The 15,260-nt window shown below is 41.0% G+C and overlaps 1 protein-coding gene across 2 annotated transcripts in view; it reads left to right on the top strand.

Moving 5' to 3' along the window:
* LOC146789718 (tetratricopeptide repeat protein 21B-like) overlaps positions 1-15,260 on the top strand; it is a 468,517-nt gene that overhangs the window by 176,724 nt on the left and 276,533 nt on the right. For both annotated transcript variants that reach the window (XM_085630126.1, XM_085630127.1), the window contains exons 8-9: positions 10,213-10,428; positions 11,587-11,825. In XM_085630126.1, coding sequence (XP_085486252.1) covers positions 10,213-10,428; positions 11,587-11,825 — 455 coding nt within the window. The remainder of the gene's footprint in view (positions 1-10,212; positions 10,429-11,586; positions 11,826-15,260) is intronic.

Genomic DNA, 15,260 nt, shown 5'->3' on the forward strand with positions numbered 1-15,260 from the left:
TGGACGTACCGGATCATTAAAACCTCTGGTATTATTATGGGGTTTTCCTCTACTTACATAAGCTATCGTTTCTACTTGCTCTGACTCTTGCTCCTCCTCCTCTCTGTTTAGGTCAGCGGCGTCTACCTCTAATCTTTCTTCGTGTATTCGTTCTACTTCTTTGCGGATCTTTCGGTACATAGCGACTATACATAACTGTTTATCATGTCTCCCTTCTGATATATGCTGACCCCAAGTGACAAGTTTTTGCATTTCTTCCGGATTTATCCCAGGCCGGTCTTGATTTCTGATTACACAGTTTATGAGGAAACGTAACAGTTGTCCCTGTACCTCCGCTTTCTGGTACTCCATGGCTCTGCTAATACTTTCAGGACCTCGCCCTGACTGGACAAAGTGATATATATTTTCTAAATGTGTAGTCATTCCTGGTAGCTTCGTTAAATATATTGCAGCTCGTCGAATACGTAATGATGACAGCAGCATTTCGTCCCGTTTACCGGGCACAGGATCATATCTACAATCTACTAGAAGTTCCTTAAGCATGTCGGGGTTTGCTAGTTTGGGCGTACGTTGGTGTGCTAATTCTCTAAGGGTCGGTTTATTTCTCGGCGGTGTGGCAAACATATCTGTCGTACCTCCGGTAGCACCATCTGAGGTGCTAGGCACGAAAGGATTCGTTGGGCGTAGGATAGAGATTGTAGATGCGGGAAAAACTGTAGAGACGGACGGGTCTGTTGGAACTTGTGTAGGAGTTTGTAATTGCGGGGGTACAGACGTATGCTCTTGGTGTTGAACACCATCGGCAAGCGATGTGGGTGGTATGGCATTAGCATACTCGGGAGCTGCGTCATCTAAATAGGAGGAAAGAAAAACGTCCTTTGCGGTTTTGGGATGTGATTTGGGATGTGCTTTTATCGGAAACAATGGAGGTGGCAAGTCTTTTGGTATTTCCGGAGTAGCCTTAGGTAACCCTTCGGCCAGAAGTGGACACATACCATTCATAAGAGTGTTTCTTTGTCTGTCTACTTGTTCTGAGTTTACTCGGGTACCTTCCTCAAGTAATAGATTTTCTCGAGTTTTATTTGAATTCTCTCTACCTTTCTCTTCCTGTCTGAGTGCTTTTCCTGTACGTCTATATGATTCCTTACGCCATAATTCAATGGCATCTTTCTGTGACTGTCTGGCTTTCTTTTTCCATAATTCTTCTTCTACTCTCATGATGCAATCTGCATCCCAGGTCCCAGCTGCGGGCCATCTCTGACTCTCTGGTAATTCTTTGGTGTAGTCCACCCATAAATCAAGAAATAATACGGCATCTAGACCATGCTTATGATACATAAAGTATCCTGGAGTGTCCCTAGGTGGAATGGGAACAGCTTCTTCGAGTACCCCTTTTCTAGTTTTGATCTGTCTTAGTTTCGAAAAGAGCGGCATTTTTAGACCTTATTACTAGAACACACTTTATACAAAGAAACACAATAATGAACAGTCATTCACACCACAATATATAGAACTTATTTAAAACATTTAACGCTTAACAGTTTTACGAACAATGATAACTAATAGAAAACTAGTTACTGACATTATACTGATACTAGATAATACTTATTTATATGCAAGACATACTATATATACTGCTAAACAGTACAGATACACTGCTGAAACAGTGCAGACCGGATTTGTGTACCCAAACCCGTCTTGACCGGCACAGACTATGTGCACGTTAAATGCCTCCCCGGTAATGGTACTCGCCGGGTAGCTCGGAACGAAAGGCCTCGGAACGGAACTGAAACTGGACCGGACTGGACTCGACTCGACTGGACTCGGAACTTCGGAACTTGGCGGGACTCTGTATACCTCGGATCTTGCTCTCTCAGCTAGGCTCTGGTCGGGATACTTCGCACTTCTCACCGCCTCGTCTGGGTGTTGATCGCAGCCTCAGTCGTCCCCGCTTGGCCGGAGGGAGATACAGGAAATCCTGCGGGTACGCGTTTTTTTGTCCGTTCAGCTGTGGCAGGAGACCGGGCCTGCAACGCACCGCCGGCGCGTGAGATGAGAAAGGGTCCCTGTTCGGGCGCCAATTTATGTGGTAAATATTTCGTTACCGGTACTTTTTTTTTATGCGGTAAAGTCTATAAGAATAACTCAGTAAATATAAGAGGCAGAATCCGTGGTATTAGAGGTTTTAAAAGGGCTTTATTCCAATATAAAGGAAGACAATTCGAATTGTGGGCCTTCTGTTCCATCACCACGAAAGTTCAGGAAGGAAGGGCGCATATATTATTGACAGGTAGGCAGTTTTATAGAAAATACATTACAGTGAAACAGATGCAAGAGGCGTAACAGCTGATAAAAGGTGCATACGTAGCTAATAGAGGGCGTAATTCAAGAAACGTCACTAAACATGATGTCACAAGTGGGTGGATCCATAAAAGAATCCTGCAATGTCAGCAGAAATGTTTGGCAGAGATGCGCGCGCAGCCGCATGACGTGTGATTGACGTGCAACTAGAGAGTGAAGGGGACTTGACATTTAGTTCTACGTGTGGAGACAGAAGTCTGGGGTTATGTCAACCTAATCCCAAATCATATCTAATATCCTATGTTTAAAGAACTGTGTTATCCAAAAAGAGAGGTCTCTTAGGATAGAATCTTATTCTATACTGACTATACTGACTGTTAGTGCGTGTACAAGCGTCTAAGTGTCTACACTAGATGCGAGGGGGTAGGAATATTCCATGGTAACGGGGCTATGAATTACTTGCATGAGGACAGCGAGGCCTGGCTCCTTTGCACGGTAGCTGAAGGAATGTTTACCTAAACTGCTAGACAGGAATGCATCGGATGGGGAGCGAAGGAGATAATCTCGAAGGTGAAATACAGTTTTTGGCAGGCAACTGGCTGGATCAGGCACCGTTAGCCGCGCAGGGAGTAAGACAAAGTTCATGGTCACAGATGCAGGCTCAGACTGGAGCTTTCAGAGGCAGAAGGCAGGAAAGGCTTGATGACAGAATTCGGGCCTACTCGCCTGAGTCTGTAAAATGTGGAAAGTGAACCATATAAAGTCGGTGGCCTTTTATACTTAGGAATGGAATATCTGACCCATTCATGGCGGGTCTGAAAGAGGACATGTTGACGGTGGACGCACATATATTTGCGTCTTCAAAACTGGAGTAGGAGGGAACATACATGTACTTATAGCATGCACATGGAGCCGTTGGGGTCTACGATAGGGGACATAACTGATCACAAAATTCATATTTCCTCAGTGAGGTAGGAAAAATTCACGCGGAATTATATTCCAATCTGGCAGATATTTTCTGTCCGACAGGGAGCCATAGAAAAAGCGCTGGTAACAAATGCTCCTGGTATAATGAGGATTGCCGCAAGGCAAAACAAGAACTTTTGAGGGCGGTGAAAGAACAGGATAGGGTGCAAGCAAAAGTAGCAAGGGCCAACTACAAACGGTCCATCCAGAAAGGTAAGAAGGAATGAGAGGAGAGGAGGTGGGATGGCCTTAGGACTGCCCTCAAAGAGAAAGATATGAAATCCTTCTGGGCTATAGTGACAACAGGTGACAGGGAGGGGACATTGGCTATTGCACCTAATATAGCTTCAGAAGCGTGGGAATCATATTTTGGGTCACTATATGCATTAAGGGGAGACGAACATGAAAGTGGAGAGTTTAGCGGAGTAGAGTGCACGAGCCCTGAGGGAATGGAGCTCAGTGTGTTAGAGGTGAGCAATACCATTTGCAAGCTCAGTCCCAACAAGGCCCCCGGGCTGGATAGAATGCCAGGGGACCTTTTTCGGGGAGAGCTAAAGATCTGGGCCCCTTATTTTTACGTTTTATTTAACACAATTGCTGGGGGTATGGATCTTCCAAACACATGGCGTGGGGCCGAGATAGTGCCAATATTCAGGAAAGGTTGCCGCCTCACGCCATCTAATTACAGGCCCATCAGCCTCATTGACATCTCCCAGAAACTTTTTGGGCGAGTGCTCCTGGATCGCTTACAGGGCTGGGTAGAACAAGAACAAATACTCAGCCCATATCAGGCCAGCTTCAGATCAAAGATGTCAACCGTGGACCAGATATTCAGGCTTCAGCTGTTGTTCTGGAAAACGGTTGTCCTAAAGGGTGGCAGCCTCTATTTAATATTCGTGGATCTGAAGTCTGCCTTTGATATGGTACCAAGGGCAAAGCTTTGGAGGGTCTTGAGGGATCTTGGGATTCCCCTGTACCTGCTCGGGTCTATCATAAAATTACACACGGATAACTTCGCGCAGGTCCGATGTGGAAAATCAGGTGAGTTATCTGCCCGGTTCCCTGTCCTTAATGGTGTTCGACAGGGATGCGTCCTCGCTCCCACCCTATTCTGTCTCTTTATAAACGGGCTCATTGACTTCCTAAGGAAAAGCAAGGATAGTGATGTCCCAAAGTTAGCCACAGGAAGGGTTCATGCACTAATGTTTGCGGATGATACCCTGTTACTTTCCAATACTCCAATGGGCATCCAGCGGATCCTAGATGGGTTTGCAGAGTTCTGCATGTTGTGGGGATTGGAGATAAATCAAGCAAAGACTAAGTTTATGGTTTTTAATCCCCCCAAACTGAAGCGTTCCAACCCAGTTCTACATGGTATCCCTCTTGAGAGAGTAGAAACGTTTGACTACTTGGGAGTCACCCTGGCTGAGTATTTTAATTGGGAGGCATCAGTGGCAAAAGCTAGCCTTAGGCTAACACAGACGATTGGTGGTATCTTGAAGCTGCATAGAACCTCAGACTCGAAACCCATTGCCCCTGCACTTGAAATTTATACTGCCCAAACCAGAGGGGCTGCATTACATGGGGTAGAGCTGTGGGGCCATTGCCAGGTTTCCAATCTAACAAAGGCAGAAAATAATTTTATAAGGCAGCTTTTAAGTCTACCGAACAGCACTCCACTTATTCCCCTCGGTATGGATTTGGGCATTAGGCCTCTGGGCGAAGAGATAGCACTGAGACCCCTTACATTTTGGAGGCGACTCTGGGCACACCTGAACTGTCTGACATTAGGGCTGAGCTAAAAGAGATATTGCCCCAGTGCCACAATAAGGGAATTCCTTGGTTCTGTCATATAAAGGACCTCACTCTGGAATTAAAGAACCCAGATCTGTGGAGTTCACCTGAAACTTCATGTACTCTGATCTCTAGATTGGAACTAATAAGACAATACAGAGCAATGAAACTCATCCAAATACAAAACAATTCCATACACGGGCGCTTCATGTCAGAATTTCTCCTTATAAAAGATGCATACTATGAGTAACCCTTCCTAGATTTTGTCCTACTTTCCAGGGCTAGGAAATGATATCTGCAATTCAGATTAGGGACCCTCCCAATTCATGTACTTACTAGTAGATGGGCGAAAGATTCAAAGAAGGAATGTCCTGTATGTAATTATAAGGAGGAGTCTGAAATCCACGTTCTTTTTCTCTGCCCTGCTTATCGGATACAGTGTAAACGCTGGTTAACACAACTTTGTAAAACCCTGGGTTTCAAGCAATGTATAGTGGCATTGAGAATCTTAAAGTATGATACTAGCACTCCAATTGTATTTGCGGTTTCTCGTTTTTTAAACAGTATGTGGTACATCAGGCAAGCTGCCAAGTATAATTGTATTGGAGTGTCTAATGGCACAGCCTGATGTCCGCCATTTCTACTATTGTAAATCTTCTTGTATCCATTTTTAATGATAGATTTAACATCCTTTTATTCTTTTAACTTCGTAGTTTTTAGGGATTCTTTGATCATGTTGCTATGGAGAGGCCTGTCCTGTAAGGATGTAAATGGCTTGTAAATATATTGTATCTGTGATTTCTTTTTAAAATGTAAGCACTTTTATGGCTTTGCGCCGAAATAAAGTTTTTACTGACTGAATTAGTTAATTATTTTAAATTAGTAATTAATGATGGTAATTGGGTAATTAATTTTAGCTGTGTGTAGTGCATATTATAGTGTTAAAGAATGCATATTCAATGAATCTGTAATAATGTTTTATTAATTTTTAAAATTGTGTACATTTTAGAACTACATGTAAATAAAAATGTTGAAGATTTTTTATAGGGTAGGAGATAAAGAAAATACATTTGTTTTTAAAAATGTTTTTGTTTGTTAATATTTGCTTCTTTTAAATATTGTTTATAAAGGTATTTATTAATTTATTTCAGATAATAGTTATACCTCTTTGTTATATGTAATTATATTTAATGCTTAATATATTTAATCTGATTTTTTTAAAACATTTATTTTTAAGATCATTTTGGGGGAGAATGTATGAATCATCATTTGTTGCAGTTGCACTCACTCGAGTGGGAACAGTAATTTTTACTCCCCTGCTATCCAACAATTTCCCTACTGTTGTATTTATTGTATTGCGTAATGTGCATTTTGATTGTTTTTTATAGTGAAATGTTTGAATTATTTATAAAATGGTTATTTTTTTAAATTATTGATATGTATATTTCTTTTATATAATTTAAGTTTAAACATTAAATAGATAATAGTTTATTATTTTTACATTAAATAGCTAATATTTAATTATTTTTAAGTAAATATGTTTATGTATAAATTGTTTGTTTATATTTTTTAAATTAAGTTTATTTGTTATATTTAGTTAAAATGTATATTAAATTTAATGTATCTTGTTAAAAATATTTAATATATATTTTGTTATATATATTTTTAAGTCAATATTTTGCACATCTATATTTTTTACTTCGATATTTTTTAGTTGATATTTTTGTACTTACCTGTTTCATTATAGGGAGTTGATATTTTTGCAGTCTATATTTCTTCATCGATATTTTTGTCAACAATATTTTTGTCATTGATATTTTGTCTGTGAAGTCTGTTACGTCTAGGATCTCTCCTTTCCATGATCTGGTTGCAAGAACAATTGGAACCATAGGACAAGCTTGTGGTTTTGTTTTGATTGTTTAAAAGATTATTGAGGTGTAGAACTCTTGTGCTTTGATCCAAAGGTTACACCTTCTCACAGCTCTATTTGAGAGCTCAATGGACGTTCCATGAACTCTCAGAGAAAGCTGCAAGAAAGTTTAAGCTACAGACCACAGCTACTTCAGAAGCTTACACCTGATCCAGAAATGGACCTGTTTTATTTCCCAATTATGCCTTCGGGTTTCTTGGGCCGTCATCCCTGGGGAATGCACTTTTGATGTGTTGGTCCCAAGGATTCTGTACACTTTTCCACCAATCCCAGTTCTTTTCAAGGAGATCACCGAGGTAAGACTTAGCAATGTACCTGATAACTGCATGAACATTCTGAGAGAGGTAAAGCATCCTTTTATGAGTGCTTCATATGCGTTCAAAAGGAACAGGTTCTGCTTATAGTGCAACATCAAGCATGCAGACCCGCAAACTTGCCAGGAAGAGAAAGTACCACCTTATCAGCTTTATTTGGCAAAATCTGGTTTGTAGAACTCTTCTATTAGAGTGCATTTGGCTATTATCGCTGCTTACCTTTATTATTCTTCTCAGGCTGTTTTTAGTATAACTGATTCAGTATTTCCTGTAGGGTCTTAGGACAGTGCTTTCCCTGTTAAAAGACCTTCTCCTCCCTGGCCATTCAATGTGTGTTCTCTAAAGTGATCGAAACTCTGCGTGAGCCCATGCACAAGGCTGATTAACAGAACCTTTTGTGGAAGGTTGCTTTTTTAGTGGCTGTTACATGATCCACGTGGATGAGTGAATTTTAAGTTCTGTGCATAGGATGTTTGGTAGAATATCGATTGCAAAATATTAGTGTGGACAGAAAATCGTGTTAAAGATATGGAGAACCGAAATATCAAGCAGGTGAGTGCAAATTGGTAAGTTCAGATTTACTATTCTTAACTCCACATCTACTTACCTTGAAGATATGTATACCCTCACGGTACGTAAATGTGGAGTTAAGTGAAGTAAAACTTTTCTTTCCCATAGAAACTTACCTTCACAATTTTGTACTGGATATTCTTGACACGATATTTTGTGCACACTATATTTTCCTTGATATTTTGTCCAAGAACCCTGTGCACCGATGAACCATACACTGTGTTCTATCTTAACAAACTATCCTTACAAACTCACCATTCGTATGTCCAAAAAGAGATTTATGATTTTCACATTATTCTGAAAATGTTCTTGCCTAATTTTTCCCCAAATACATCATCACTGGGATATAGTTCTTTACATAGCCTCAACGTGAAGTGGGCATAAGTTGTTATTTGGGCAAGCCTAAAGATATACGCACGGTCAAAAAGCTCCTTGTTAATTATAATGCAGTGAGGAGCAGGTCCTGCCTCCTCTAAACAGATTATAGCTTGGTGTATAGTTTCTTGCATTCTTACCTGTAATTCACAAGCTAATAGGCCCTTATGATGGAAGTCTAGGGTGTATTTCTCAAAGGTATGGCTGTTACTGCATCTCTGATAATAAATGTTCCTATTCCTCACATTTGTAAAACTACCAATTATTGTCTGACTCCGGATGGATACTTTAGTGGGCCAGACTTCTCTTCGTACCTTATTTACCCATTTGTTAAATTCTATGGCCCTGGTTGCAAGTTCTAGGTTGGGTTATTTTACCATTCTGTTTTATCTTTTATCAAGACCTGAAAGAATTCCATGGTGAAGAAAGAAATGTTATTTTCTTATAATCCCTGTTAATAGCCATAGCTGTTCTCTCTAAATTCATAAAAGCCCAACCCATTTTACTGCTTTTAGGGCCAAAGATTTTTAACTGGTTTCTATGCATACGTATATTCTTTTTGTTGCAAAAACGAACAACCCAACTGTCACCCTGCTGGGCATAATGAGATAGTGCTGACTCCAAGATTCTTAATTGACCAGGGTTTATCTCCTAATGTGAAATGCACTGTTTTGTAGAGTGGAGTTTTCAGCCAGATGTATATTGTGTCCTATACTTTGGATAAATAGTTAAAAAGGGAAAACACTAGATGGTGCCTTTTTCGCATATTTTCTTGCTATATGTTTCAACTGAAAAACATTAAAAAGTAAAATTGACTTGAGCTCTGGGATCTTGCAGAAGCACAGAAGATATTCTACATTTTAAGAAATCAGCGCAAATACTAATGCTGAAGAACTAGGATTACAACTACTTCCATCACACTGGGCAAAGATAGAGGAGTATGGATGGAGAAGCATTGTTTGAATTATTATCTGATGCCTGCAGTGAAACAATGGGTCCAGTATACTGATGATTGCTCCTACCTGCTATTTTCTGGAATATACTCTTTGGTGCGTAATATTTGACTCGCACCTTGACCTGTAGGAAATTCCAATTCAAGGAATCTTAATGCATAACAGATTTGGGATTCGTAAAGAACTGAATGCAGAAAGCTATGCACGTTCACCAAGAACATCCATACAATGTTCACCCTTTGCATGTAGAGAAATGAAAGGTTCACTCACCTGCATATGACATCTGCTCTTTGGAGGCTTGTTTAATACTTCAATCTTCTGATTGTAAAACCTAAAGTGGGTGCTATGAATTTACAGTCATTGCAACTCAACACAAGGGACCTGATTACAACTTTGGCAGTGTGGCACCGGGTCCGCCCCGCTGCTGCACCGCCAAAGCTGTGCTCAAGCCGCCCGCCAGATTAGGAGATTCCTCCTGTCTGGCGGGCTGTTTTTTAGCATTTGCACAGTTATGCCTCAGAAAATGGCCACCGCAATGGGAACGCCAAAAACAGTTCCTGCATGACATGGGCTGTAAAGTCCATGCCGTCCAGGAACTGGTGTGCATGTACATAGGAGGGCACATGTGCCCCCCTTGTGCACCCTTTTGTTTTTTCTCTGTCAGTGTTCATAGAGTAGGTACCTCCGTGACACCACCGGCGGAGAGGAAACTCGTATTATGCTTGGCGGGTCCGCGGCATATTGTGGCCTTTTGACTGCCACAACACCGCCAGGGAATGGTGGTTCCCTGGCGTCTGTGGCAGGAAAATGGCTGTCCAACCGCATAAATCGGAATGTGGCGGTCGGGAGACCGCTGCGCTCCCACGAGTCAGTCTCGTAATAGGCCCCTAAATGTTTTTGCCAGTGTCCATCATCCCACTAGGTACATACTCCTGTTTAGAAAAGCCTTGAAAACCAGCTCACTGTGCATCTTCTTGTATAATATATATAAATGCATTTCATTTTCCAGGTTCGAGACTATCCACTGTATCATCTCATCAAGGCTCGGGCACTGAAAATGACAGGAGATCTGCCAGAAGCTATTAAAACACTCAAAATTATCATGAATCTTCCTGAAATGAGAAAGGGAGAAAGTAAGAAGGGAAAAGGGAGTAGCATAAGCATCAGTGAACGTGTCTCCATTTATCTGGAACTTGCAGAGGTTCTTCGCCTAAATGGTGAGCAGGTAAGGAACATTGCATGAACTAGATTTTAATGATGGAAATTGTGGATTCTGTGGTCATCATTTTGCTCTCCACTTTTAAAGGTTTACAATACGCATCTGCTTAACAACTTGCAAGGGTAAATTATAATTTATTCCTGAAATTGTACTTTTGAATGTAGAAAAATTGCTAGATGATTTTACTCCTTTGTAAATACTGTGATAAGTGGTTAATGTGGGATTGGTGGCCCTGGAGGTTGCAGTGACTACCCACACACTTGATAGCTTGTAGCTATTCACAAACATTGTTTAGTTTCCCATTCTGGATATGCAAGCATTAACTATGTAGGGTGAACTATTTTTCCTGCTTGAGAGGAAACGAAAGAAAAAAATACATTGATTTGTTACTATTTCGACACCATTTACTAGTGAATTTTTGAACTCTGTGTTACAGCCTTGAGTACTGTACATCTTTTGTAGTTTTCTAGGTGCACTCGTGCAATTCTTTGTCAATTACCATAAAATTCTGATACCAGTTTAAAGTGCACAATTAACACTAAGAGTAGATTTCTGACTTTTAATGCATGGATATAATGTTTTGAACCGTTTGTGAGGCAATGAAAGAGTGAGTGTAAAAAAAAAAAAACTTTAACTGCAGACTTAAACAGCTTCTAGTTGCTGATCTTCTGCCAATGGAAGACCTCAGTTCAAAGTATGGTTTATAAAGATCTCTGCTTTCAGACAATTTGCTCATTGTAAGTGAATCTGTTCTTTTTTTTCTGTTTCATGGGTATAGCAGTGGATATGAATTTTTACGTTCATATAGTGCTTTATTTGAGGCTTTTCCCCACAGGATCTTGATGACCTTAAAGCGATATTTGACTGCAAAAATATGTTCATATAAAATGGTATGAGATATAGAGGAGGATGATCTAACCTTTGCAGTTGCTGGCCTGGTGCACCTCTCACGGGATTTTCCCACAGGACCGACTAACTGCTGTGGGAGTGCTCCTCCAGTAGGAGGACATTGGTTTGATATGAAATTAGAATCCTAAAGATCTCAAATATTTGGCTTCTTGGACTATGGGCCTACAATCAATCAGTGAGTGGCATTTATGAGGGGTCTTTTATAATCACATTTAACGGTTGTAATAACATTTATACTACTTTGTAATATTTTAGCATGAAGCTACGAAGGTTATGCAAGATGCGATACATCAATTCCATGGAACACCAGAAGAAATTCGCATCACTATTGCAAACGCGGATTTGGCACTAAGTAAAGGAGAAGTGGAGCCCGCCTTGGGAATGTTGAGAAATATCACTTCAAGCCAGCCATATTTCATCGATGTTAAAGAAAAAATGGCACAGATTTACCTTGGAACGCGAAAGGATAAGAAGCTCTACATTGCCTGCTATCGGTAACATATCTCTTGTATTTGTTTACTACAATGCCTCTTATTGTTGACCACTTCCTCTTATGTTCAGCTTTGTGCACAGCGGCGAGAACGCATACACCAGAATGCTATTTACACATATTGCATCTAAAGTGAAATTCTCTACCAATAGAAACCAGATAGACGTAAGCTGTAACCCAACCCTTTTCACTCATGTAGACCATCGGAGGTTTAAAACAATGCATACTCCATGAAACCTGGTGTAAGGAAATGCCTCTTTTTGTATGATCACCCCCACAGTTTTGGACTGATGCTGCTGTTTTTTTTCGACGCGGAGATTGCACTGAGGTCTGCTAACCAGACCTCAGTGCCAGTGTTCTAACCCCTTACCCATTGCATGTTAAATTGGCTACCCCCAATTGGGGTAGGCTGACGTATAAGTCCCTAATATATGGTACCAAGGGCACCAGGAAATTCAAAATTGTTGGAGATTGTGCACTCAATTATATTATTCCAATAATCTTAATATTGAGTTTCAATCGTTCGGTGTGCTACCTTAGTGATATGCCTGCCTAGCATATGACTGATACAAATAGGGTGGCCAAGTCTCGGAGGTAACTTGGACACTAGCATGCACTGCTGTGTTTGCTATACTTAAAGATAACCTGTGTAAACCAATTTTTTAACCAGGACATTTTTACTTTTCTAAACATTCCAAAACATAATAGTTCTAAATATCAAACCTTTATACTACAACATAAATGTTGTTTTACATGCATTAATACAATCAATTGATGCTGTATACAACTTTAGTAGAACAGCGCCCAATGCATTGCGGGACCAACTGTCCCTTCATCAGGGAAAAACCTGTTAGGTGAAAAGAAAACTCATCAGATGATGTGCAAATTAATATGAAGAAACATCATTCTATTTTTTGCAACTTCAGTTTAGAAGGAGCGTGTCACCGCATAGTGTAGAAAACCAGTTGACTTTTATTAAGTTGCATTGACTCCCGAGTGCTACCCCTTTTATGACTCGCTGCTTGAATAAACACTTACATCCATGAAAGAAGAAAGAACGGATAGGCGGAACAGCCTTCCAATCTACCTATAAACATATAAACTTAACATTGTATCTAGTGATGTTTTCACTTGTTGGTAAAAAACACATATTCGTGAAATATACCCGCCTACCTCAAGACAACCTTGTGAGGCGCGGAGTCAGCTGTTATGTTCACCACGTAATAGTAAACCTCTAGGATGCTTAACAGACCGCTTGTGTCATCTCGGTTGTGGTACCAAAGACGAACATTGTAACAATTGAGATCGTGTTGATGCTGCAATAACATTCAAGTCATCTATCTTTATACTCCTAAATACAACGATCAAATTTCACTCTCTGAAACGACTATGCTGTTGCATACCTCGTGGTAATCCGGAATCCTTTCTGTTAATTATATTAGTACCTTCAATAGTCACCATTTCTGAACGCTGTTAGGATAAAATAACCACCATTACTCCAAGAGCATAACGAACCCAAACCGCGTCCGTACTCACAATGCTCCTTCAAAACGTATTACCTTCTCGTCCTTAACCACTGTGATCCGAGTCTCCCGCTTACTGGCTAAACGCGTCTTCCGACTCACGGCCATCATGATTTAACACTACCATTGAATCTCGCGAGAGTACTCTCAACAATCACAAGCGCCATTCCTAAACAACAAACTAACATCATCCGTGTACCGTCTAATCACCCGAATCCGTTCAACCCGAACATCAATACAGTGAGGACCACCATAAAGTAGGACAATTTATAAGATTATACTCTCCTACCTATATACCCCTATTTAAGACCATTTGTTTTGGAAAATGAACCAGGTATTTTACGATCCTTAACCGCTAAACTGGCACCATCTTAAAATTGTGTAATGCTTAATGAAAGGTACAGATAGCTGAAGAGAGGGTACTATTACCTAGAATACATTAGATGTTGATTAGTATGTGGGTACTCCAAACGTGCTCAAAAGATGTGCCATTGCTCAGAAAACAGGTAATGTGAATAAATATATGGGTACTGAGCTTTGAACATGATGTAACTCTCACCATAGTCATTTACATAAATGTTTTGTATGCATCTGAGATTACATGAAACTTCTTCCAACAATGTTTAAGTTACTCATATCACTGTCTGACATATTGGACTATCCCTAATAGCTATTTACACATTAAGAATCTAATTGTGACTACAACAGAGCCCTTTTTCGAACCTCAGGAAACTCCCTTTAACTGGTCCAACCAAACACTCGGTCCAGGTTTGGCATGCAGCTACTAAAAGCTTAGGTTGGGACAGGAAGCTCACACTGGCAACTCCCTTGTGGGACTCTGAACAACTGGGCAACCTGCGTTCCTCAAAGGGATTTGACAAATGGTATCTCATTGGTATCTCCCGGATAGGTGACCTCTGGGTGAAAGGTGATATGATTGCGTTCGATACTCTACAACAGCAATACGAACTCTCCGACTCAGTTTTTCCATTATCTGCAGATCCGTCATGCTCTTGTAACAGCCCTACAGAAGGGCTCTTCCCCTACTGAGTCTTCACCGTTACAAGACAGATTACTTAATGGGTACCTCCCGCAGAAAGCAATTTCGTTAACTTATAAAAAATGGATTAATAATACCCCCGATCCCCGTGAACGACTGCATGAGTGTTGGGTGGGGGATGGCCTCGAGCTTGACGACGAGGAGTGGCGAGAGGCGGTGGCCTCCCCCCCCCCTGTGAGGTGGCGATTTCCGCTCTGCTACACCTGGTCCAGCTCACAATATTGCATAGAAAGTATGTCACTGGGCCCCAGCTGGTTCATATAGGGAGGGGGGAGATTGCAGAAGGCGCTGTGGTCAGATGGGCACTTTCCTACACATACTATGGGAGTGTGAGCAGATCCAGGAGTATTGGCGGGGGTTGCACAAGGTCATGCGGAAAGTGTTACAGAAAGACATACGCCCGGAGGTGAAAATATGTCACCTTAATGTTTGGGAGCCCACCGATTTGAGCGGTGTGGAGAGGCTCTGGGCTACTCTGGGTGCGATGGTGGCCAAACGTGATGTAGTCCAAATGTGGGTGGTGGGGATGCCGCCGACCCTGGATACCTGGAAAAAGAACTTAGATTGGTGTATGTTCAGGGAGAAAATGGTGTATGTGACATGGGGAAGTGGTTCTCTGTATGGTCAAAGTGGAATGTGTACCGGGGAGATATATGTGCGGATCCTGTGGTCCCCTTGGAGGATGAACATCTGTCTCCTTGAAACCCATCTGTGTACCCGATGAGTGTCCCAGCTGCCTATGATGTTGAAATGTATTCGCTGTCTGAATCGATCCCATGTAAGTGTATATTGCTTGGCCGACTGTCAATGTTTACATTTCAATAAAAAGATATCTAAACATGTTTTCTTTAAAAAA

Source organism: Triturus cristatus, chromosome 10 (genome assembly GCF_964204655.1).
Source record: "Triturus cristatus chromosome 10, aTriCri1.1, whole genome shotgun sequence".
Lineage (NCBI taxonomy): Eukaryota > Metazoa > Chordata > Amphibia > Caudata > Salamandridae > Triturus > Triturus cristatus.